Below are 25,626 nucleotides of genomic sequence, written 5' to 3' on the forward strand. Positions count from 1 at the left end.
GGGAGGACGTCGCCACTATCGCCCCATACCTGCACCAGAGAATTTCACGGCGGCTGCGACGCACGCTAACGGTCAGACAAGGCCTCCATGACAGGACTTGGGTGCGCTGCATAAGTGGAGGCCTCTCAGTGCTTGAGCTCACGGATTATCTACATCTCTGGGCGGTCGTTGGGGACATCCATCTTGGCAATGAGCCTGACAGGACCATTTGGCGCTGGATGACAGACGGATGCTACACAGCCAAATCGGCATACGACATGATGCACAGCGGATCCATCAGAATGTTAGGCCATAGATTGATCTGGAAAACGTGGGCTCCGCTTCGCATCAAGATCTTTATTTGGCTTGCCATGAAAAGAAGGCACTGGACCGGCGACAGAAGGACAAGACACGGTCTCGAGGCACATGAGTTATGCTACCTCTGCGACCAAGGACAGGAAACAATAGACCACATCATTGCAGTATGCCCGTTCAGCCGTGAGGTAGGGTACTATGTCCTGCAAGCGCTTGGGCAACAAGTTCCACCGGTCTCCCAAACGACGCTCTCCTGGTGGCGTCGATTGCGGTCAGGGTGCAACGGTGATCGGCGAAACGGTATGGACTCCCTCTTCGCCCTCGTCTCCTGGCAACTATGGAAGGAACGGAACGCAAGATGTTTCCGGGAATCGACATCGTCCGTCGGCGACCTACTGCACATCATCAAGAACGAAGCCGACCGATGGATTCAGGCCGGAGCATGCGGGCTACGTGCGCTAGCGCAGGGCTAGGTAGTTGTCAGGATAGACATGGATTACGGTTGTTGTCTTTTCCCATAATGTAGCGTCCGAAAAAAATCTAACGCCCGGGAGTACAACTCTTGTATTATAAACTCTTTCTTCTAATACAATGATATGCACACTCGTGCGTATTCGAGAAAAAAGAAGTAAGAGTTGTGCCTTTTCAATATGCTGCGGCAGATGCGAAGGGATGACCAAGCCACAAGTTGGAAACCAAGTCAAACCCTGACAAATAGTTCGTGGCATTTGATTAAATGACACTTAACTATTGATGCAATAGCTGGCACTAGTTCAAAAGAAACAACTCCCAAGGTTTGGACATTAGCTTCAATGTCAGAAATAGAGAAAATGAGCTAATCAAAGATCAAGATCGCTTGCATTTGGCCATCATAAAAAAAACGAACTCCGGCCGGCGCATGATTTGATGCAGTCTCATTCAAATCTGGGGCCGGCCATCTCATTCTAAATTTCATTGCAGAATTAAGCGAGGCAAATTAAACTAGCACAATCATCATTCCAAATACAGAGTAGTAATGCTGGCTATGTCTTCACCATCATTTACCAAAGAAAAATGCAAGCAAATTCAGAACAGGTCACGTATTGGCTCTACCATATTTGAAGTATAGATGGCCAACGGACCGGCCCGGCCCAGCACGGCACGGGCCTGTGCCAGACACGGCCCGATGAGGGTCGGGCCGGCACGGCACGCCGTGCCTTCCGGGCTGTGCCGAACTGGGCTTCGTGCCTGGGTGATGGCCCAGACACGGCCTGTCGGGCCGCTTTCGTGCCGGGCTGGCCCGAAAAGCACGCCACGGCCAACGGGCTAGGCCAGCCTGAGGCCCACTGACTACCGACAGAGAGAGGCAAGGGGAAGCAGGAGAGGTGGCGGCGACCGCCGGTGTGCTGGCAGTCGAGGAATGGAGCTGCTCGAGGCCGACCACCACGCTCGACGCCGTCGTGCTCAAAGCCGCCACCACTGGATCCAATGCTGGAAGCCGACGCCGCCACTAGATCCGACGCTGGAAGTCGACACCGTTGCTGATCCGACGCTGGAAACCGACGTGGGCGATACGGCTGCACGAGGGAGGACTTTGAGGAGGCGGCCTGTGGTGCGGTGGTGCAGGGCCGCGAGCGGGAGGAAGAGGCGAGGAGGCGGGCGCGACCGAGAAGGAGGGCCAGGAGGCGAGCGCGGCCGCGACTCCGCGAGATAGATCGAGAGGGAGTGCGGCGGGGCTGCGGGGGTGGGGTCGTGGGAGGGGGAAATCACTACGGGAATCAGGAGATTTGCCTAGTGCCCCTGGCACTCAGCAAAGCCTAAAAAACACTCGGCAAACGACAATCGGCGAATTTTTATCGGCAAACAGACTTTGCCGAGTGTTTTTTGTCGGACACTCGGCAAAGACTTCGCCGAGTGCCCAAAATACACTCGGCAAACATTTTTTCTGAAAAATAAAAAAAACACCACAAACATTTTTTTTGAAAAAAAAACCACCACCGGCGGTCTCCGCCGGCCGCCGTCGGTCTCCTCGGCGGCGCCCTTCCCCTGCGTCTCGCCTCCGCTCCCCGGCTTCACGGCCGCCGCCACGAGCCACCACCGGCCACCACCACCACACCACCGCCACCCACCACCACCATGCCACCACCGGCCACCACCACCACGCCACCACCCGCTACGCCGGGGAAGAGAGGGAGAGGAGGGCGCGGCCGCCTGATCCAGGGAAGAGAGGGAGAGGAGGGGGCGGCTGGGCCGGATCTGTCGCCGGGGAAGAGAGAGGAGGGAGAGGAGGGGGAGGGGCGCTGGTGGTGGGAAGAGAGAGAGAGAGGAGGGGGTGGCCGTGCCGGATCCGCCACCGGGGAAGAGAGAGGAGGGGGGGCGCCAGCGGTGGGAAGAGAGGGAGAGGAGGGGGCGGTGAAAGGTCCTTGTTGGTTTTGGTAATTGAGTGACAACCTAGGTGGACTAATTGTGTTTATGTGAGATACACAGGTGATTAGTCCACAGGTACATGTGTATGAGCAACATATGCCATGGAGGTGAAAATGGCTTGGAGATGTTGCAAAGCTCACACATGTGATGATGAAGGAGCTTATTGCACATGAGACATGACATTAAGTCATGTGATCAAGGTGGAGAAGATCAAGACAAGACTTGGCTTGATGGACCGGTTGCAAGCGTGAAGGGCAAGTCGAAGGCTTTGGAGTGATGGACCGCGTGGCGGTGAAGCTTGAGCAAGACTTGGCGCCGATGGACGATGGCAACGGTGAAGAGCAAGTAGAGTCAAGATCGATGAACCAATATGATCATGTGATGATATGAAGTGGATCATATCATTGTTGATCGTGTTGGTGCATGTGTTGCATCGACATTGAAGGAGATGGAATGGAATGCGCAAGGCAAAGGTATAACCTAGGGCATTTCATTTCACCGGTCATAGGTGTGTAGAGAAGTTTATGACCGGGTTTAGGATAGATGGCCGTACTATCAAGAGGGGCAAACTTGTTTGCATATCGGTCATCTAGTGCCACTCGAGTGATCTAACTTTGCATTGTCGCTAGGATCGAGTGGCGTGGCAAGTTGAGTGGCTAACATCCTTTGGGAAATGATTGTGAAAATGCTAACATACATACACATGATGGTGTACACTTGGTGGTGTTGGCACATTTACAAAGGAGGTGGTGTTTGCAGGGGTGAGATGGGTTTTGGGTCCCTCTCTCCCTCCCGCCTCGCAAGCTCAGCGGGATTCGGCGCTTTCGGGAAAATAGGATGCCTATTTTCTATTGCGCCGGATGCAAATTCTTGTGGTTAGCACACTTGAGCAAGGGTGAAGAGAATGGAGAAGATGCTGGCGTCGGTCAACTGACCGGACACTGGATCTGAATGCACCGGACGCTGGCAGGCTGCGTCCGGTCGCTCTGACATGGAGTGACGCTGGCGTCGGTCAACTGACCGGACGCTGGGTCTGAAAGCACCGGACGCTGGCTGGCTGCGTCCGGTCAGGCTGACGTACGGTGACGCAGAAGCTGGAGTGTGACCGGACGCTGGCTGCGTCCGATCGCGTTCGACCGGACGCGTCCGGTCATGCTCGGGAGCTTACTGGAAACGACCGGACGCTGGGGGTTCAGCGTCCGGTCAGTTGAAGCTGCTGCGTCCGGTCAAGTCAGTGACCGTTGGAATCAGGACACGTGGTCGTCTGCGGGCGACCGGACGCTGAGGTCCAGCGTCCGGTCAACACGACCGGAGCGTCCGGTCGGCCCGACCGTTGCCCAGTGAAGGGGTAACGGCTAGTTTAGCCCTTGGGGCTATAAATAGAAGTGGCCCTCGGCCATGGCTGGGGCTGAGCACCTTGGGGGACTTTGTGTCCATGCTTGAGAGTGCTTGGAAGCCCTCCATCACACACATACTTGATAGCGATCATCCGATTGTGTGAGTGAGCGATTCTAGTGCGATTGCATTGTGAGGTTGCATCGAGTGGCACTAGGTGATCGAGTTGCGAGCCGGTGGTGCTTGTTACTCTTGGAGGTTGCCACCTCCTAGACGGCTTGGTGGTGGTCTCCGTCGAAGCCCGCAAGAAGCTTGTGCGGTGCTCCGGAGAAGTGCTTGTGAGGGGTACTTGTGCTCGCCCCGCGGGAGCCGCAAAGAGCAACTCTAGTAAAGCGTGTCATTGAGCTACCCTCACTCAAGGGATAGGTTGTGCGGCACCCTATTGAGGGTTTGGCGAGTGATGCCAATCAGCGCGTGAACCACCAAGTGAGCGGTCGACACAACGGGGACTAGTGTGTTGGCAAACACGTGAACCTCGGGAGAAAAATCATCGTGTCAACCTTGTTCTTCCCGTTGGTTTGCATCCCCATTACACAAGCTTGCAATTACTTTTATACATATTAAGCTTGTGTAGTTGCTCTTGTAATTAGATAGCTTGTGTAGCTTCCTAATTACCTTCTTGCTTGTGTAGCATAGAAGTAGCTCCCTTGCGTGGCTAATTTGGTTTTAGTAACCTTGTTAGTCACATTGCTTAGTTTGTGTAGCTAAGTATTTGCGCTCTCTAATTAGGCATTGGTTGCCTTGTTATTGAGCTTTGCTAGTGAGCTTAGTTGGCTTTGTGCTTTAGCTTACTAGCATGTGTAGGAGCTCCCTTGTTGCTTAAAGTACTAGTGGCATAGGTTTGTGTGACATTGCTCCTAGAATTGTTTAGGAGAGCTCTAGCTAGCCCGGCACCTTAGTTGCATAATTAGTATCTTTGCAAGGTGCTAGTAAACATATATAGAGGGGTATAGTCTTGGCTAGACCGATTGTTTTTATTCCGCATTTATATCGGTTAGCCGACTCGATTAATTTTAGAAAAGACTATTCACCCCCCCTCTAGTCCGTCATCTCGACCCTTCAGGCAGCCGCGCCGGATCCGCCGCCGGGGAAGAGAGAGGAGGGGGTGGCCGCGCCGGATCCGCCGCCAAGGAAGAGAGAGGAGGGAGAGGAGGGGGAGGGGCGCCGGCGGTGGGAAGAGAGGGAGAGGGGGCGGCCGCGCCGGATCCGCCGCCGAGGAAGAGAGAGGAGGGCGCTGCCGCGTCGGATCCGCCGCCGGGGAAGAGAGAGGAGGGGGAGGAGGGGGAGGGGCGCCGGCGGTGGGAAGAGAGGGAGAGGAGGGGGCAGCCGCGCCGGGGCCAGATCCAGCCTCCTTGTGCGCCACCGTCGCCGGATCCACCCGCATCAGGGCCGGATCTGGTGGAGGCGGTGGAGGAGGGAGGTGCGCCGGCGAGGGAGGAGGGGAGGGCGGACCGCGCCGGCGAGGGAGGAGGAGAGGGCGGGCCGCACCAGCGAGGGAGGAGGGGAGAGCAGGCCGTGCCGGCGCCAGAGAGGGAGGAGGGGAGGGCGGGGCCGCGCCGGCCCCGGAGAGGGAGGAGGGGAGGGGCGGCGCGTGCGCATGTGCGGGGAGGGGGCGGCGCGTGCCCGTGCGCGAAGGGGAGGGGGCGCGGGGAGAAGGGGACGCAGCGCAGGGAGAAGGGGGCGTGCGGACGCGGCGCTGGGGTTAAAAAACGTTTTTTTGTTTGCCGAGTATCCCAGATCTGGGCACTCGACAAAGATTTTTTTTTCATTTTTTTTCTTCTCTTTCTTTCCCAGGAAAAAATATTTTTTTTACTTTGCCGAGTGTCCTAGATCTGGGCACTCGGCAAAATTTTTTTTTTCATTTTTTTTCTTCTCTTTCTTTCCGAGAAAAAATATTTTTTTACTTTGCCGAGTGTCCTAAATCTGAGCACTCGACAAAGATTTTTTTTTTATTTTTTTCTTCTCTTTCTTTCCTAGAAAAAATATTTTTTTACTTTGCCGAGTGTCCTAGATCTGGGCACTCGGCAAAGTTTTTTTGTTCATTTTTTTTCTTCTCTTTCTTTCCCAAAAAAATATTTTTTCCTTTGCCGAGTGTAAAAAAAAACACTCGGCAAACACCAAAGTGTTTTTTTTACACTCGGCAAACCACCTCGTTACCGAGTGTTTTTTTTGCCGAGTGTTTTTATGGCAGCACTCGGCAAAAAACTTATTTGCCGAGTGTCCGAGAGAATACACTCGGCAAACACAAAAACACTCAGCAAATTTGACGTTTCCGGTAGTGAATGAGTGCGGTGGCGGTTAGGGAATAGAGTGGGCTCTTACTCTTTGCAGGCCCGATCTTCCGAGAGGTAGCCGGTAAGTTCGATTTGTGGAGATCTCGACGTTGGCGATCCAGCTTCAAATCAGACGCGATTCGAACCCTGCAACCGTTACACCACTGCTCCGTTGGTTATCAACCAAGCACAACTTGATTGATCTCGCCAAGAAGGCTTTTCCTGCAAGCGAATCGAAGAGCACAAGCAAGAAAGTAAAACACGCAATCTGAAATTGCAAATATGAATGACGCGAATATCAATAGAGGATTCAAGAACTCAGTTCCAAAGAACTAATCGACACAGTGGAGGAGATCAAGAACAAGGGCCCTAGATCACTATAAAAGGATTTGTCACCACAGTTACAATGAACGATTCAGTTTCTCGATGGAAAACTAAACTCTAAACAAAACCCAATTGTGTAGCAGCGGCGGCGGCTGTGTTTATAGTCTAAGACTCGACCTAGGGTTGGGAACGACCAGGGGTTGGGCGCCCACAACTTGGGCTTAAGGCCCGACACGATACATGGCCAAGTTGGCCCAAGTAGGTGACGTAGCACCTTGCCGTGGTCACACAGAATGATCCACGGACCTTCTAGAGCTGGGACCAGATCCAAAACGACGGCGTCGTCGTCCCCTTTCCAACGCATCCAAGAATGGCCCGTTTCGATGTCGTATGAGAAAGTTATGACCGAAACAGTGACGACGTGTCTGCTGAATCCGAGGGCGACGTGGCAGCTGAGTTGGGAACGAATTGCAACTTGGGGAAGACCATGGCGTCAGTGTGTCCAGCGTGGCGATGTCCTCATCATCCTCCCCTTCTCGAATTGGAGTCGTCCTCGACTCCATCTTGGCGATGTCCTCATCATCCCCTCCTAGAATTGGAGTCGTCCTCGACTCCATCCCATCATCAGCGAACTCCTGCAAAAGGTTAGTGACAGCAGGCAATGCACCAGACATAAACGGTTGACAAAACATAGTATAACATGGTGCATCAAGATTATCACATAACTCAGCAGTAGCAGAAGTTGTAGCAAGAAAAGCACCTCCTTGTAACTTAATCCCATTATTTTTAGCAATGTCTGTTGGAGGTTTATTTTTAATCTCAGTAGCATGTTTAATAATATCCGTAGGAGACAAAGACAACAATGTAATTTTCTTGTCCTTATGTAGGATAGTATATGTATTAGTTCTACCATGGTGTGAAGCATCATTATCAAATTCCCATGGGCGACCTAACAAAATGGAACAAGCTTGCATAGGGACCACATCAAAATCAGCAGTATCATGATAAGAGCCTGTAAAAAAGCTAATGCGTGCTGATTTAGTTACCTTAGTCTTACCACTATTATTGAACCATTGAAGTTTATATGGATACGAATGTTGTCGTGTGGTCAAGCCAAGCTTGTCAACCAAATCTGAACTCACCAAGTTGTTGCAACTCCCGCTATCAATGATAGTGAGAACACGACAACCCTGCACAATGAGATACATGTGGAACAAATTGTGGCGTTGGATCTTCATCTCTTCTTCATGTCCCACACGTGTACTCAACACACGCTGCACAAGAAGACTAGGGTAGTCCGCGGCAGCAGCCACGGAGTCAATGGTGATGGCCTCCTTGTCTTGATCGCCCTCGGTGGGATCTACATCAATGTTAGCAGCAAGGGCTAAATCATCTTCAACATCACTAGCACTTGCATATCCATCCTCGGTAGCAATGAAAGCGCGACGACTAGGGCACTCCTTCATGACATGTCCCATGCCTTTGCATCGGTGGCAAATGATTTTAGAGCTGGACGAGGAGGAGCTAGTAGAAGCACCCGGAGTGGCACCTTTCTTCAGCTGTGGAAACTGCACATTAGACAATTTACTTACCCCGGAAGAAAATGGGGGTGTAGATGGCTGTGGTGCAACAGGAAGCTTGGGCGTCTCCGGCTCGGAACGCTGCTGAAAATTCCTCCCATTGTTAGACCTGAAAGGCTGGTGTTGTTTGCGTCCCTGTACTTCTCGTTCTGCCTTAATAGCAAGATGATACAATTGGGAAAAATTGCGCCATTCTTTGTAATCAAGTATGTTCTGTATATCATGGTTTAAACCACCAAAAAATCTAGCACTAGCATCATTATCATCTTCATTTATACTACAACGTGCTAAACCAATAAGCAATTCTTGATAGTATGCTTCTACTCCTTTATCACCTTATTTTAAAGTTTGTAGTTTCAAACGTAAATCACGTTGGTAATAAGGAGGAACAAAACGAGATTTCATACGTTGCTTTAAAACATTCCAAGTTTGAGGCACAGCAGCAGCATTATTGGCATTGCAAAGATCACTCCACCAGAACAAAGCAAAATTAGTAAACTCACTAGTAGCAAGTCTAACTCTATGCTCAGCAGGAACATTATGAGAATCAAATTTTTGTTGAACAGCAAGCTCCCAATCTAAATATGCCTCTGGATCAACATTACCAGCAAAAGGAGGTAGACTAAATTTAATTTTAGCAAAAGGATCATTATTACCATGATTATTACCTTCCATACCGCGACGATTGAAGTTGAGACGGCGACGGGCACCACCGCCAGCATACGCATCTTCATCACCAAAAGCATCCGCATCTTCATCATCAGCACGATAAGGTGGAGGGCGTTGCTCAAGCTGTTCAATGCGGGTGACCAGATTGTTCACGTTGCGCGTCAGCTCGGTCATAAGATTGTGTTGTTCAGTCATGAACGTTGTAAGCTCGCCCTTGGACACGCACTCATTGAAGTCCGTCGGAGTTCCTGCCATGGTTAGAAGATAGAAAAAGACAACACCAAAGTATTATCCCTATCAACTAAAAGGAAACAAGTGGTGGTGGTGGTGATGGTGGTGAAAGTGGAATGCAAAATCACAAGCGGCTTACCACCGTCTTGCCTGTATTCTTACCAACGCCAAACAGGAGCAAAACCAAAGTGGCGAAGCAATCTGTTGTTGAGCGTGGGTAACATTTGCAAGATGAACCTGGGCTGACAGAAGAATATGTGGAGCTATGGGTAGGCACACAATATGACAGCAAGGATTAGCAATTAACGAGTGCAGATTAACGATTGTTCAATCCGGACCCAAAGGACAAATCATAGGTGCTGGCTAAGACGTGTCGAGACGTAGCGCAACAAGGTGAAAACAAAGGACGATCGAAAGAACTCACAGAACAAGCAAATAGCCCAGATTTCTCCTTTTTTCCTGAATTTTTTCCCGGATTTTTCCAAAAGGCACCAGTAGGAAACAAACTTTTTTTATTTTTTTACTATTTTTTTATATACTTTTCTCTGAACAAGGATCACAAAAGATGCAACCACAAAAATTGGCACCTACAACTGAGGTGGGATGTGGTCTATAGAAATTCAGCACGTTCTCTGAAAAGCGTGCAAAAACTTTGACAATTTTTTTTTCTATATTTTCCCGATTTTTTTGGCAATTCTGATGAAACCAAACAGGGCAAAGCCCAGTTTGGGTCGGCTCCAAATGGTGTCAAGAAGCTGCTGAAAAAATTTCAGATTTTTCAGATAAACGAGCGAAAAGTTATGCCTATTTTACCGAAGGTATCTCAAGGTATGTTTTCCGGGAGACACAACACGGCGGCGGCAGTTAGGGCAAAGCGTCCCGAAACTCTAACACCGATCACAGGATCGTCACTGTGACTAACAGCAGTAGGTATTCGCCTGATGATGTAAGGAGGGCTGCGATGCAGGCAAAATAAGAGCGGCTGGCAACCTGTCTAGGGTTTGCGCGGCGGCGAGAAGTTACACAAGGCGGCTAGCGGGGCAAGTCGAGTAATGTGGTGGCTTCGACTTGTTGTTTGGGAACAGTGGATGGGATAGCGGCGGAAAACAAAAATCACAGCAACGGGCGATTGAACTACGACCATGAACACAATCCTAAACCAGCAACAAGACTCGACCACGGACACAAACTCAACAATACGAATCTGAAACGAAATTGCAAAGGCACAAAGGGCGATAGGACAGCGGAAATTGAAATATTTTTGGGCTTTTTGTAGACTCTAGGTAATGAACAAATATGAATCTAAGGCAAACGAGATTATACCCCGCGGTAAACCTGAAATATCTGATACCAATTGATGAGTACAGGCCCGATCTTCCGAGAGGTAGCCGGTAAGTTCGATTTGTGGAGATCTCGACGTTGGCGATCCGGCTTCAAATCAGACGCGATTCGAACCCTGCAACCGTTACACCACTGCTCCATTGGTTATCAACCAAGCACAACTTGATTGATCTCGCCAAGAAGGCTTTTCCTGCAAGCGAATCGAAGAGCACAAGCAAGAAAGTAAAACACGCAATCTGAAATTGCAAATATGAATGACGCGAATATCAATAGAGGATTCAAGAACTCGGTTCCAAAGGACTAATCGACACATTGAAGGAGATCAAGAACGGGGGCCCTGGATCACTGTAAAAGGATTTGTCACCACAGTTACAATGAACGATTCAGTTTCTCGATGGAAAACTAAACTCTAAACAAAACCCAATTGTGTAGCAGCGGCGGCGGCTGTGTTTATAGTCTAAGACTCGACCTAGGGTTGGGAACGACCAGGGGTTGGGCGCCCACAACTTGGGCTTAAGGCCCGACACGATACATGGCCAAGTTGGCCCAAATAGGTGACGTAGCACCTTGCCGTGGTCACACAGAATGATCCACGGACCTTCTGGAGCTGGGACCAGATCCAAAACGACGGCGTCGTCGTCCCCTTTCCAACGCATCCACGAACGGCCCGTTTCGATGTCGTATGAGAAAGTTATGACCGAAACAGTGACGACGTGTCTGCTGAATCCGAGGGCGACGTGGCAGCTGAGTTGGGAACGAATTGCAACTTGGAGAAGACCATGGCGTCAGTGTGTCCAGCGTGGCGATGTCCTCATCACCGTGGGGGGAGGTCAGGCCGCTACCGGGCCTGCCATTGTAGGCCGGGCCGTGCCGAGCTGGCACGTCGTGCCTGGGGTAAGGCCCAAGCACGGCCTGCTACCCTGGGCCGTGCCAGCCCAGGCCCGCACGTCACCGGGCCGGGCCGTGCTCGTGTCGGATCAAAATTGCGGGCTTCGTGCCGCGGGCTGCATGAACATTTAGGATTGTCCCCCTCCCCTTGAGTGCCACAGATATTCCTTGAGCTCTAGCCAACTTGCAAAGTGTGAAAGAACAACATCCATCTATAGACACAGAATGCACACAGCTATTCAGCTGTTACTTACTATTATTATGTGCTCCCTTCCTAATTTGCTATCGTTTTGCCCTTATGGATGCATAGCATAGTACTTATAGGGGAAGTATCATTCATTCAGCATTCACAAGACACACTCGTATGATCAGACACAAAGTAGTGCAATGGGGATAAAGACTGGGCATCATCTAATCACTTACAACACAATATTAAAACTATGAGTGCAGCTGCAACACTAGTCTGAACTCCCACATCAATTTATGCTGCACTGTCTTTCAATTGTAATGGTTTGGAAATTTCAACGAAAACCTAGAGCACATTATTACAGAGGTGTAGGTTTGATTAAATCCATACAGAAACACAGTCACTGTGCAACAAACTAAACTGCCAATTATGCAACTGGCACCAATCCTAAGTAACCAAAAACGGTTATCTTCTACATGGATTCCACACTGGGGCTAAACAACTGGGAACGAACATGTAACAGCACATTACCAAGTTCTTGCCCTCGACGATGACGCGATTCTGCGACCGAATAACCCGCTTGATGAGCCCGGACTCCCCCTTGTCCTTGCCTCTGATGATCATGACCTGGCAGCCAAAAAGTAAACGGAGAACGTGGAGATCTCGCAACGAGACGAAAGTAGGACTGAGGAGGGGATGTAGTGGAGAACGAGGGAGATTACGTTGTCGCCGCGCAGGATCTTCCAGTGCCTGATGAGCTTCTCCGCCGCCTTCCACCCCATCTTCCTTGGACTTAGAGCTCCCTCCTCTCCCCGGCAGGTTTGTTGGGGCGGCGGAGCTAGAGGGTTGGAATATGACGCGCTGTGGTGGCTGATGGCCGGTGGGGCAGGGAGGCGGCGGACGGCGGGAGACGAGGGGACGAGGGGACAGCGAGTGGCGGCGGCGCTCGGTGCGGGGGGGCTGACGGCGAAGGGCGTGACTGGGCCGGGGTAGTGAATCGGATGAATACGTGGGCCGGAAAGAGGCTTGGACTAGGTGGGAATGGGACACTCCAACGAAACACCTCAAACAAGCAACTGATGGGCCAAGACTATCCTAGATTTGGCCCATTTTTTCCTCTTAAGGCCCACAAGAAGCTGGCCCCTTTCCTCAAAAAAAAAAAAAAAACAAGAAGCTGGCCCCAAATAGTCGCGTGTGCCTCTCTCTCGGTGTCTCCGCTGACTCGTTCGCTCGCGCGGTCGCGCCTGGGGGTCTCCGGTCTCCGCTCGGCCGCTGCCATCCTCGCTCGCCGTAGCTGCATCGCGTCTCGGCGCCGACGCGCCACCGCCCGGCACGCCCCTGCGTGCGCTCGGTGTCCCGTGCTCCAACACCTCCCCCCACACCCCAATCGCCGTCCGGCCGCCCGCCGCCGCACCCTGCTAGGGTTTCGGCCAGGCCCGGGTTCGCCGCCGCCGGTGGATTCGACTCTCCGGCCCCGGCGCCTCAAGTCGCACCGGCAACCTCGGACCTGATACGCTGCACTTCTGCAATCCGCAGGACTGCAGCACGCACAATTCTTCTTCAATCTGCAGGACTGCAGCCGCGCACAAGTCGTAGCTGGTGAGTTCCAATTAAACCCCTCTGGTTCTCTCTCAATTCTTAAGTTGTTTTAAACATCTGCTAGACAGCCTAGACTGCTACGTATGCTCAGATACTGTGCCATACTGCCATAATCCATACGTCATTTAATATTTTAATTGAGATCCTTACAATGCCATGTTATGCTACTGTTGTCTGAGAGTTGAGGTATGAAGAACCAATCAATCGTGGAAACATATCCAATAGTGGAAACATATCGTGCTTTTGATCAATAAATATCGAATGCTTTAATACCGAATCTTGAATTTCGGTTATTCCAAATTGCCAAATATTGTACTTGTATATATACTCAATTGTGAGTATGGACTATACTGAATTGCTTATGGTAGAATTGGGTAGGACTACCCTACATTAAAATTAAAATTCTGGTTGCCATCAAGTCCCTGGTCAAAGCTTCCATCGCTCCTCCTCTCCCCTAGGTTTGGTCACAGAGAAAAAAAAACCTAGATTCAAATCCTTGGTTGCGCCATCAAATCCCCAAATCCCCGGTCAAAGCTTCCATTACTCTTCCTTCCGATCCTTATTCTTGCGTGATCATGCTGTGTCAGAGCAGGAGCAGTTAGGGCTGGCAGGTTTTTTTTTAGTAATTACTAGATTCAGCACCGATTGCGAAACCCTAAAGTCGATTGATTCGCTTTCCCCCATCGACCCCCAAACATGTCCTGCCAAAACCAGTTGCCTGAATTATTTTTGTTTGCGTGTCTCCAAAGAGTCCAAGCTGCCAAGGGGGCCACAATAAATACTCTTAGTCATGCAGGTCCCATAAATAAAGGTGTCCTTTACACTATGTAATTAAAAAAATAAGGATATCAAACCAGATATCCATCTTTCATTGGCCAATATTATTTTTCTGGTTGTGTCACAACAAAAAAACTATCCTGTTTTTTCATCAAAACTAGATTTGGTCCAGCTTGATACCTGTATGATGCCAATGCCATTGTAATCTGCTGGCAGATACCATAAATTTTATCATTCCTGTCTTCTATGCAAGGATAAGATTGATTTTAACGTATATGGACAAGATAGTTTAGATACAATCACACAATTAAACTTTCAGCTCTATCTGAGGAGCAACAATAGTTTAGACTCTGTATATGCTGCCATGGTAATTGAGGTTCTCTGTTCATAATATGATTCGATGACTAATAATATATTTAATTACTTATTGGCAAAATATGAGTTATTTCAGAATTCATGGAATAAAATTTTAAGACAATAAGTACCTGGTAACAAGTTAATGTTTTTTCATGTTAGGGCCAAACTTGCAGCAGTATGAAGTTTTTTTTCTGTTGTATTATGTCTCCATGGAGTGACCATTTTTTTCATGTTTAATCATTACTATTTTCAACTACTTAGCTTGGGTTCAGGTTTTATTTTAAGATTCACACATTATACATTGTTCTCTAATTTTTATCTTTTTCCCTGTTCCTTTTCCTTCCCTTCCATTCAATTAATGGAATGTTGGTACCTTGCAATTGCACCAGCCCACTCAATTGTACTTAAGATAGCATCTTCGTTGATTGTCCTCTTTTGCATACTCTTGTTGATGGTGCTATCATATTCTTGAAAACCTTCCGTGCTGTCCATCTGAGCATTCTTCTATCTCTGCATTTGTCCCTTAACAGTCACTTGCTTTGAGGTTCCATTTTCCATGTGGATACCCATGGCTGAATCCAGTTTGAGATTATTACATACCTTTTGTTCTAGCTGTTTCTGTTGTTTTTCTTTCTATCCATACATTATCACTTTGCTCCCCCAATATTATTGGTTCCTGTGCTCTTTCCAAAGTTTCCTTGGAACTTTGAGCTTTGGAAGATGCCAAGGAGAACAGGAAATGCTGCTTCGACCAAATCAGTTGAATTGATCAAACAAGACCAATTGGAGTTTGATGATCCTGATGAGGTAGATGAAGAGGAAGAAGTTGAGTATGAAGAAATTGAGGAGGAGGTTGAGTATGAAGAGGTAGAGGATGATGATGATAATGAGGAGGAGGGGGAGGAGGATGAGGAGGACGACGACGAGGAGGAGGATGAAGAAATTGAAGGTGTGCGTGAAGTTGATGCTAATCATGACAGTGAAATGGTGGTTGATGATCCGAAGGATGAGAATGAAAAAGAGAAGCATGCTGAGCTTCTTGCTCTTCCTCCTCATGGAGCTGAAGTTTATGTTGGGGGGCTCTCCTCTGATGTATCTTCTGAAGATCTCAAACGACTGTTTGAATCTGTTGGAGAAGTTGTGGAAGTGAGTACTGCCTACTTTATCTGGTTTAGCTTTTGCATTTCTTTTCTTTTGCAATTCAGAGTCCCTTTTTTCTGCAGGTGCGAATGCGAGGAAAGGGGGATAACAAGACGTATGCTTTTATTAATTTCAGAACTAAAGAGATGGCTTTAAAGGCCATCCGAAAGTTGTGCAATAAAGACCTAAAGGTTTGTTTACACAATTTCACTTGAACTCAAGAGTTGATCTTCATGTTATTCCATGCCAGTGATTTATTGCGTTTGTTTATATTATTTTTTTTACAAAAAAAGATGGGTATATGTGATAAAACAAGTATTTGATAGCACAAATTTCCCAAGATAGAAGAAGGAAACGGAGTTGAAAATTGTGTTTCTATATATTTTATGTTTAGGTCTGTGGAGGATCAATTTTAGACGTAGCAAAGTTCAATTATATATGATTACACTCTATCCTCTTGCTAATTTCTAAAAAGATCTGCAGCACTTCCACTGTTGAATTTAATTGAATTTAAAACACAGTGCCTTGGGATCAGTTTGAAAAGTAGCAACGTACAAAGGTTATATAATTTACATTTACATCCTCTTGCTATTTTAAAAATTTTGTAGCAGTTCCACTGCCAAGTTTAAAATACAAAACCTTGTGACTATTGCAAACCAGTGTGTTCAGTTATGCTTCCAGAAACCAGAACTGTGGGTGGTGGAAGATTATGTTTTCGGCTATCTAAAATATTTGAGTCTTTTAGCAAAACCTACCCCTAAACAACTTTAGTGTTGTTGTCCATATTATCCAGACCTAGTTTTGCAACCCAAGAACATGAATACATGCTGGTACTTCCTGATTCTTTGTTACACCTTATTAACTCGTATATCTTGTACTTTCATACTAACTAGACCCTGTTATTATGGTTCCTATTACAGGGAAAAAAGATAAAAGTTTCATCCTCTCAGGCTAAGAATAGGCTATTTATTGGGAATGTACCCCGTGATTGGACACCTGATGATTTCAAAACCGCAGTGGAAGAAGTTGGTCCTGGAGTTTTACAAGTTGATCTCATGAAGGTATGAATAGATACTAGGATTGTTCAACAACTTCAGCGTGCATCATTTCAGTTGTTTTACTCTCAAATGTATTTAGGCACCAGGCTCAGGTCGCAATAAGGGTTATGGATTTATTGAATACTACAACCAGGCATGTGCAGAGTATGCTAAGCAGAAGATGTCTACCCCAGAATTCAAACTAGATACAAATGCTCCTACTGTCAGCTGGGCAGATCCTAAGAATGCTAATGAAGCTACATCTACTGCACAGGTTCCTTTGAGCACTACATGATGCAATGTTACCTTTTATGTTTCTTCTATTATGTTATTTTATAAGGATGTGCATATTTGTCTTTAGGTTAAATCTCTATATGTCAAAAACCTCCCCAAGACTGTTACTCAAGAGCAGCTGAAAAAGCTGTTTGAGCATATTGGAGAAATTACAAAAGTTGTTATTCCTCCTGCAAAATCTGGGCATGAAAATCGGTACGGTTTTGTTCATTTTAAGGAACGGTCCATGGCTATGAAGGCTCTGAAGAACACTGAGAGATATGAACTTGATGGTGAGTTTCCTTCTCTAACATCCTTCTATAGCTAGTCAATTTTTCTAACATCCTTCATATGTCTAAAAGGTCAGTTTTTGCCACTAACAGGTCAGCTGCTGGATTGTTCACTTGCGAAACCTCCTGCTGACAAGAAGGATGATACTGTATCAGCACCTACTGCAAAAGGAGGTCCATTACTCCCAAGTTATGCCCCACTTGGATATGGACTGGTGGGAGCTTATAATCCACTTGGAAATGGACTGGCAGGTGCTTATAATCCCCTTGGAAATGGACTAGCAGGTGCTTATGGTGTGCTTTCTGCTCGTGCTGCACAGGTACATGACATCTTCTGATATGCACTAGCCAATGCATGAGGAGAAACATTTACAAGAGGTGATATCCTTCTAACTGTTGTGTATTTTTGCCATTATTTGCACTTGCGCAGCCAATGTTATATGCTCCAGGTGCTGCTCCAGGTTCAACAATGATCCCAATGGTCCTACCAGACGGCCGTCTTGTATATGTGTAAGTATTTTGATCTATTCTACTAGAAAGCTCATACAACATACATTCCACTGGATTAATGTAAGTCAAATGCCTACTGCATTGGAGTCCATTGTTGTCTTGTCAAGTTACTCGATGACGTCAGTCCACTGAATGAAACACATAGTGGCGTCTTGTTCATAATTAGTTTACAAAGAAGCAGTTGGATCAATGTGCCATCACATCCAGTTATTCTTATTATTTCTTGAATCACGCAGGAGAGCTGCGTGGTGTCATTTCATTAAGAAGAATAAATATTACACGAAGGGGGGGGGGGGGGGGGGGGGGGGGGGGGGGGGGGGGTTACTCCCTCCAAAAAACACCCCCACCAAAGCAGTAACTGTGAGAGCGTGTCCCTGTCAAAAGTATTGTTTCTGTGTTAAAACTTAAAAAGGCACGTAATCTATTTAGTATCTGTAGCTCACAAACAGAAGGGCGGGCCTGGTGCAAGCGGTAGAGTCTTACCGCCTGTGACCGGAAGGTCCCGGGTTCGAGTCGCGGTCTCCTCGCATTGCACAGGCGAGGGTAAGGCTTGCCACTGGCACCCTTCCCCAGACCCCGCACAGAGCGGGAGCTCTCTGCACTGGGTACGCCCTTTATCTGTAGCTCACAAACACAAATTTGACAACGGACAGGCCTGGAGTATTTATATGAAAAGTGAATCTATTGTAGAAGATAGTTATTTTCTGATTTTTTATGGTCACAGTAGTGTGTTGAAATTTAGATGGTTATTTGTACAGTACCTTAGTTTAGTTTTTTTTCTTATATATCTTAGATCCTATAAGGGTAGTCTGCGCAGCACCTTAGTTGAGTTTTTGTTTCTTATAATCTTAGACCCTAAGGGCAGTCCTCTGAACTGTTGCAGTGATGCTTCCATGTCAACTCATATTCTCCTTGGTGTTTTGCAGACCACAGACTGCAGGGCAGCAGCCTGTGCATGTGACTTCGCCTCTACTACAGCAAGGTGGTCGCCGATTCGGCGTTAGTGGCAGTAGCAGCGGTGTGGTGGCGGATCCAGCTCTGGCGGAAAGCGACAGAGGGGAGAGGACCGTGGTAGTAACAGCAACAACAGCCGCAGGGGCCGGCACCGTCCGTATTGATGTTTGCAATGCAGCTGATTAGCAGTTAGGAAGTTAGAACCTAGCAGTTAGCATATTTGTCGGAGTACCATGCTGCAAACTGTACTTTCAGTTATTTGTTTTTTGGTGTGCCTCGTAACAAACCTGCCGTACTAAGAATGATAGCACCGCAAGGGGCAGATGTAGTGGTTAGTCTATACATTGGTCAAGCTTGAAGAATAAACTACGATGTGTTCTTGGCTAGACTCCAGATGGTTTCTGTTTGTGCACCCTTTGGGGTGTTCAGCTTGAGTAATAATAGCCTGTTTGGTTGCCTTCGCTTCCTCGCCTGGCTCGCATGTATGATGCAGGCCCAAGGCGTGGTGCAGGCAACCAAATGCGCGCCTATGCAAATGCAGGGATCCAAACACGCGCTGACTGAATGATGGTGGATACTTGAGGTGTGTTGACTGATCTTTGAATATGTTCACTGATCTGGTGACCACATCTTATAGATGAATGAGAGCTGAAGAATTCTATAGATGAATGGCAGTTGAGCTGAAGAATTCTATAGATGAACAGTCCTGTCCTCCTCGTTCTGCTCAGCGGCATCTGCGCTCGTCACCCCGCCCCAAGCCCCGCGCGCACACGCCGCCGCTGATGATTTGCAGCAAGTGAAGTAAAGTTGAGACCGCAAAAGTGATCAGTTAACAGGTCTGATTAGTTTCTGTTTTTGGGAGACACAAGTTTGATTACTGAATTGTAAACTGCAGCAATCGCTGTTAGCATCTTCCATGCATATCCTGGGCCGGCGCCGCTCGTCACCGTGCGGTCTGCCATTCTGAGGCCATGGCCCATGGATGGACGGACCTCCCCTGCTGACTTCCCAATATGTGAAGGGGAAAAAAAAGGAAAAGAAAAAACAGTACTGGGCTCAACGGCGAGTGCACAGCCGCTCAGGTCCCAGGGCACCGCACCGTCGCTAAACCAACCCGCGCGCACACGCCGCCGCCGCCGTCTCCACCGCCAACCCCGCCGGCCCCACCATTCCAGTTCCCACCCTCGCACACTCCACGGCGCGGCACGCGTTACCCCGCCAGGTCCACACGAGCTGCTCTGCTTCACACAGACCCGGAGGGCGGAGGCCGACGCAGGGCCATCCCTGGCACTCCGTGCGCGCGCCCCGTCGTCATGTCTCGCCTCGTGAGCGACGCACACCGCCGGTGCTTCGAACTGGAGCGCGTCATAGCCAGCCGCGCCCGCTCGGGGCACCTCGGCCTCGACGACGTGCTCAAGCTGTTTGATGAATTGCTTCCGCACTCCAGGCCCGCCTTGGTTACCGCCTTCAACCAGATTCTCACCGCTGTCTCTCGTGCCTCGGGCCGGCGCTCCTCCTCCACCTCAGACTCAGAGCTGGTCGTCTCTCTCTTCAACCGGATGATCCGTGAATGCTCCACCAAGGTGACTCCCAACCTTTGCACCTACAGCATCCTCATCGGCTGTTTCTGCCGCATGGGCCACCTGGAGCATGGCTTCACCGCCTTTGGTCTCATCATTAAGACGGGCTGGAGGGTGAATGGCATAGTCATCAATCAACTGCTCAAAGGTCTCTGTGACGGAAAGAGGGTGAGTGAGGCCATGGATGTTTTGCTCCAACGAATGCCTGAGCATGGTTGCACGCCGAATGTGGTTTCATACAACATACTCCTCAAGGGTTTCTGCAATGAAAAGAAAGCTGAGGAGGCACTTGAGCTGCTGTGTATGATGGCTAATGATCAAGGTAGAAGCTGCCCGCCAAATGTGGTGTCCTACAGCACTGTGATCAACGGTCTCTTTACTGGGGGTAAGTGGACAGAGCTTGCAACCTGTTTCTTGAAATGATGGATCGGGGGATTCTACCTGATGTTGTGACATACACCACAGTAATTGATGGCCTGTGCAAAGCTCAAGTGGTTGATAAGGCTGAAGGTGTCTTTCAGCAGATGATTGATAATGGTGTTAAGCCAGACAATGGCACATATAACTGTCTGATCCATGGATACCTCTCTATAGGACACTGGAAAGAGGTGGTTCGACTGCTCAAAGAAATGTCTGCACATGGTATTTACCCTGAATGTGTTACTTATGGTTTGCTGCTGGACTATCTATGCAAGAATGGAAAATGCAGAGAAGCTAGAATTTTTCTTGATTCTATGATTAGGAAGGGCATAAAACCTGATGTAGCAATCTATGGCATTATGCTTCATGTATATGCTACCAAAGGTGCTCTTTCTGAAATGCATGATGTCCTAAATTTGATGGTAGCAAATGGTATTTCACCTAATCATCACATCTTCAACATAGTGTTCTGTGCATATGCTAAATGTGGTATGATAGATAAGGCAATGGATATTTTTAACAAAATGAGGCAGCATGGGTTGAGTCCTAATGCAGTAAGCTATGGAGCACTGATAGATGTACTATGCAAGTTAGGCAGGGTGGATGACGCTGAGGTCAAATTCGATCAGATGATCAATGAAGGAGTGACTCCTAACATCGTTGTTTTGAGCTCCCTAGTTTATGGACTGTGCACCGTTAACAAATGGGAGAAGGCTGATGAATTATTTTTTGAAATGTTGGATCAAGGAATCCGTCCTAATGTGGTGTTCTTCAACACATTAATTTGTAACTTATGCAATGTAGGACGGGTTGTGGAAGCCCAGAGGCTCATTGACTTGATGGAACATGTAGGCGTAAGGCCGAATGCTTTCTCATATAATCCGTTAATATATGGTTACTGCTTAGTTGGAAGGATGGATGAAGCCAAGAAGGTAATTGATGGTATGGTCTCAACTGGCATGTCACCTAATGAAGTTACTTATAATACTTTGCTTAATGGCTACTATAAAGCTGACAGGATAGACGATGCATATAGTGTTTTCCGAGAAATGTTGAGCAACGGCATTACAACAGGAGTTGTGACTTACAGTACTATACTACATGGTCTGTTTCTAAATGGGAGATTTTCTAAAGCAAAGGAACTCTATCTCAATATGATGAAAAGTGGAAAAGAGTGGGACATTCACACATACAGCATAATTCTAAATGGTCTTTGCAAAAGTAACTGTGTTGATGAAGCATTCAAAATGTTTCAGAGCCTGTGTTCTAAGGATCTTCAACTTGACATTATTACTTTCACCATTATGATTGGTGCTTTGCTCAAAGGTGGCAGAAAGGAAGATGCCATGGATTTGTTCACTGCTATCCCTGCTAATGGTTTGGTTCCAGATGTTGTGACCTACCTCTTAGTTGCAGAAAATCTCATAGAAGAAGGGTCACTAGAGGAGTTTGATAGTCTGTTTTCGGCGATGGAAAACAGTGGCTGTGTTCCAAACTCACAAATGCTAAATTCTTTAGTTAGGAGGTTGTTGCATAGAGGTGACATAAGCAGGGCTGGGGCTTACCTCTACAAACTTGATGAGAAGAATTTCTCACTTGAGGCTTCCACTACTTCTGTGCTTATATCACTTTTCTCGAGGGAGGAATATCAGCACCAAGCAAAGTCCCTGCCTGAAAGGTACCGCTTCGTCAATGGTGCCAACAAATGAGTGTTGACAAGAAAAATGAATTCACTTTTCCACTGCACTGATCATCTTTATGTGACAATCTAAATTTTTTAATGTGGCTATTCTGTCTTGTGCTCTAATTTTTGGTCATGCTCGGTATTCTTTGAATGATGAAATTCTCTAGGGAAATGCTCTCTTGTTAGTGCACTTCAGCATCAAGTTTATCAACAGGTAAAGTAATCCTGTGGACAATCCTAGTTAGCCTTACAGCAGGAATCTGTTTACAAATTAATGAGTAACGCTGTACTCTACCTTTTATTGCATCATTTGTTAATAAACCCTTCACTCCCAGCCATAAATAAATCATGTGTACCTCTTGATCATTGATCCGATGCCTATAATTTAAGCTTGTGTATCTTCCCCCACTGTTAGCGGTGGAAAATGCTGCTTATGTTTCCTCACACAATTTATGTTGACAGCAACAGTTCTATATTGCTTTATTGTTCTGATTGGTTACCTATAAGAGGCTCCCCTAGTATTTCCACTGACAGTACCTGCCCTGCTTTATTGTTGATAATGAATGCAACTGTGCATAAGGCAGATCTTTGCAGTTCTTTGGAAATGAGGTTAGAATTTTTTCCCTGCCCTCTGCAATCTGGTCACCTTTGCAGTATCATTCTCCTAAGGAAGCCTACAAATAAGCATTATGTTAAATGACTTGTATCCTCAACTGTACCCATACATCTTCATGTGACATGTAATATCTGTCTCCTGCACTACTTTACTGACCATGTAGTTAAGAGGCCTCTTTCAGATGCTTGCTTATCCACACCATCCAGTAAGTTACCAAAACTCTTTTGGTTTACTAATTTACAATTGTATATGTATGCAACACATACAGGCAGTTTGGATTTGCACACTTGCAAAACACATGAACCCCTAACATTGGCTAAGAAACACGGATACTTCGCAAAACTCACGTACCGGTATCGGATACCGTATCAGATACGGATACTGCACGGATACTGCCGGATACGTATCCCAGACGTATCGGAAATTAACGCAATTTTCAAATAATAAAAATACGCGGATACTCCTAGGATACCTTGCCGATACCTGTAGGATACCTAATAACCCTTAAAACCACTCGTTCGGTTCGTATAAAAGCCGTCCGCTCAGCTGTGCCCCTCCGCCATCCCTTTTCGTGCGGCCACAGCAGCCGCCGCCGCTGCACACACGCTCCTCTGAAGCAGGCGTGCAACACGCCGTAGATCTGCGGCAGCAGCGCTGCTCGACTGCCGCCGCTCGGCCGCCCCTTCGTTCTCCAGCTCTCCGCCTGTGTCTTCTCTCCCTGGACCACGTCCTCAAGCCCCTGCCGCCTCCACACGCCATCGGCGGCCGCGGCTCCTTCCCCTTCTACGGTGAGTCCGTTTGTTCTTCTCTTCACTAATCTAGTCCTTCCCTTCCCTGCTCCTTGTCTGATTCTCCTCTTGTTATTAGATCCAATGGCGACTTCTTCGAATGCTTCTGCATCTACTGATGGTTCTGAAAGTGGAGGATTTCCTGTCGCCAACAACCCTGCTATTGCAAGTCAGGTCTTAGCTGCTGCTCGTGTGACTCCTCCACCTTCAGATGATGACTGTGGAGGTATGTTGAGTTAATTGAGAGAATTGGAAAGGGTCAGGGGGGCAACTCAAAGATGAGATGTAGACTTTGTGACCATCATTTTCAAGGAAGCTACTCTAGAGTTAAAGCACATCTGTTAAAGATTTCTGGTTTTGGGGTAAAGTTTTGTCGAGTGGTGACTGTACATGTTCTTGAACAACTGCAAGCTGAAGTTGCTGCTGCCAATGCTGCTGTTGCCAGGACCATGCCTAGAGATATTCCACTTCCTACTGAGGGCAACGAGAAGATGAGAAAGAGGAAGGGTGTCTCAGTTATTGAATCTAGCTTCAATCAAGAAGTCTGTAGCCAGCTTGATGAACTGATAGCTAGAATGTTTTATACAGCAGGTCTGCCATTTAATCTTGCATGTAACCCATATTTTAGGAAGGCTTTCATGTTTGCTGCCAATCGGCCAATTGGAGGATATGTCCCTCCAAGCTACAACAAGCTGAGAACAACTCTTCTTGTGCAAGAGAAGACACATGTCGAGAGAATGCTGCAGCCCATTTTGAGGGTGGTGCTGATTTTTTTGAGCATGCTCATCTGTCACTTGATGAACCAGACCTTGAAAGAGTTCTAGAAGATCTTGGGGTGCTAGGAATAACTGAAAGCTCTGGTGTTGCTGCTGGGTCTGACTGAAGATGTTGGATCAATGGATTGATGGATGATTGCCAGTTTGCCATGGCCAGCTGCTGTTCATGCATCATCATTTCATCACTTTATCAGTTATCGTTTTATCATTTCATCATGTCGTGTCCTTAATCTAGTTGCTATGTTATGTGTGTGTGTGTCGTACCTAAGTTTGAATTATGGCTTGATGGCCTGAACGTTATGCCTTGAACTGTTGAACGTTATGCCCTGAACCATGTTATGTTATGTAATATTTATGGTATGTTTTATTTTTTATTTTTTTTATATATATTGCCGTATCCCCGTATCTGCATTTTGGGGAAAATGGCGTATCGGAGTATCGCCGTATCGCGTACCGGTATCCGTATCCGCGTATCCGTGCAATTTAGAACATTGGGGATGCAGCAGGGGGCTCTACATATTTCTAGCACACACCCATTGCTACTCCTATTCTTGTGAGTAGCATTTTTTTCAGTCATCTATGGTAACAAGATGTCCTGTCGAAGTTTGATGCTTTTCGGAAAGTAGCATGAGGCTGCCCGGGTCTATGTTGACATAGCATTATTACTGTATCCTAGTGTTCTTGCTTTCATCAGGCTGAATCTTTAAAAATGTAAAATGCTGCGTGTTAAACAGTTTGAACTAAGATGCACTTCAGTAGTCCAATTGTAACAAACCGAATACATGGTCTGGTACTAGTAGCATGGTTAATCACAATACATGGTCTGTAATTCTAAAATCAACACATGGTCTGGTACTGGTAGTATGGTTAATCAGCAACATATTTCCAATTTTAACCGAATTCTCCGCAGGTTTGTTCCTCCGATGCTGTTTTGATGCTGAATTCTGAAACAGCATGGACACTGAGCTCCTCCCATGCCACTGTGGCAAAAAGTTGGGAGTTGGGGCCAATCCAAACTGGAGCCCATTTGTCTGATGTTGGGAGTTGCTGCCCTCAGCTGAAGCAGGCGAATACCACCAGCTCCTGAGCTGCTCCATCTAGAAAAGAGGCAGCGGAAGCCTCCTCTGGTTCTCACTGGCTTCATATTGAAGCTGGCCACCGGCAACAGGAAGGGAGGTCCCGGGTCAGAGCTCACAAGTCGACCGTTGGGTCGCCTCACCTGGGTCACCTCTCAATC

General features: G+C 47.6%; 2 protein-coding genes and 1 pseudogene across 3 annotated transcripts; 2 read left to right on the forward strand and 1 right to left on the reverse strand.

The window, feature by feature from the left end:
• Positions 1–6,729: 6,729 nt before the first annotated feature.
• LOC136487659 (uncharacterized) lies at positions 6,730–12,726 on the reverse strand. The gene is made up of 4 exons (XM_066484756.1): positions 12,311–12,726; positions 12,120–12,215; positions 9,335–10,703; positions 6,730–9,189 (listed from the first exon to the last, which is right to left on the reverse strand). Exon 4 carries the CDS (start codon positions 8,168–8,170, stop codon positions 6,977–6,979), a length of 1,194 nt encoding a protein of 397 aa, XP_066340853.1. The 5' UTR covers positions 8,171–9,189; positions 9,335–10,703; positions 12,120–12,215; positions 12,311–12,726; the 3' UTR covers positions 6,730–6,976.
• Positions 12,727–12,781: 55 nt separating this feature from the next.
• Positions 12,782–18,911, forward strand: LOC136486251 (heterogeneous nuclear ribonucleoprotein Q-like). 2 transcript variants are annotated; one of them, XM_066483128.1, is made up of 9 exons: positions 12,782–13,187; positions 14,711–15,467; positions 15,545–15,652; positions 16,382–16,522; positions 16,599–16,772; positions 16,860–17,064; positions 17,155–17,381; positions 17,492–17,571; positions 18,498–18,911. In XM_066483128.1, the coding sequence occupies exons 2-9, from the start codon at positions 15,042–15,044 to the stop codon at positions 18,709–18,711; spliced, it is 1,575 nt and encodes a 524-aa protein (XP_066339225.1). In that variant the 5' UTR covers positions 12,782–13,187; positions 14,711–15,041; the 3' UTR covers positions 18,712–18,911. The 2 variants fall into 2 exon arrangements, with proteins under 2 accessions (XP_066339225.1, XP_066339224.1); XM_066483127.1 differs by having other exon boundaries at positions 15,015–15,467.
• A 644-nt stretch (positions 18,912–19,555) lies between these two features.
• On the forward strand, positions 19,556–23,804 carry LOC136486249 (protein Rf1, mitochondrial-like; annotated as a pseudogene).
• The last annotated feature ends 1,822 nt before the right edge of the window (positions 23,805–25,626 follow it).

This window comes from Miscanthus floridulus, chromosome 10 (assembly GCF_019320115.1).
Source record: "Miscanthus floridulus cultivar M001 chromosome 10, ASM1932011v1, whole genome shotgun sequence".
NCBI lineage: Eukaryota > Viridiplantae > Streptophyta > Magnoliopsida > Poales > Poaceae > Miscanthus > Miscanthus floridulus.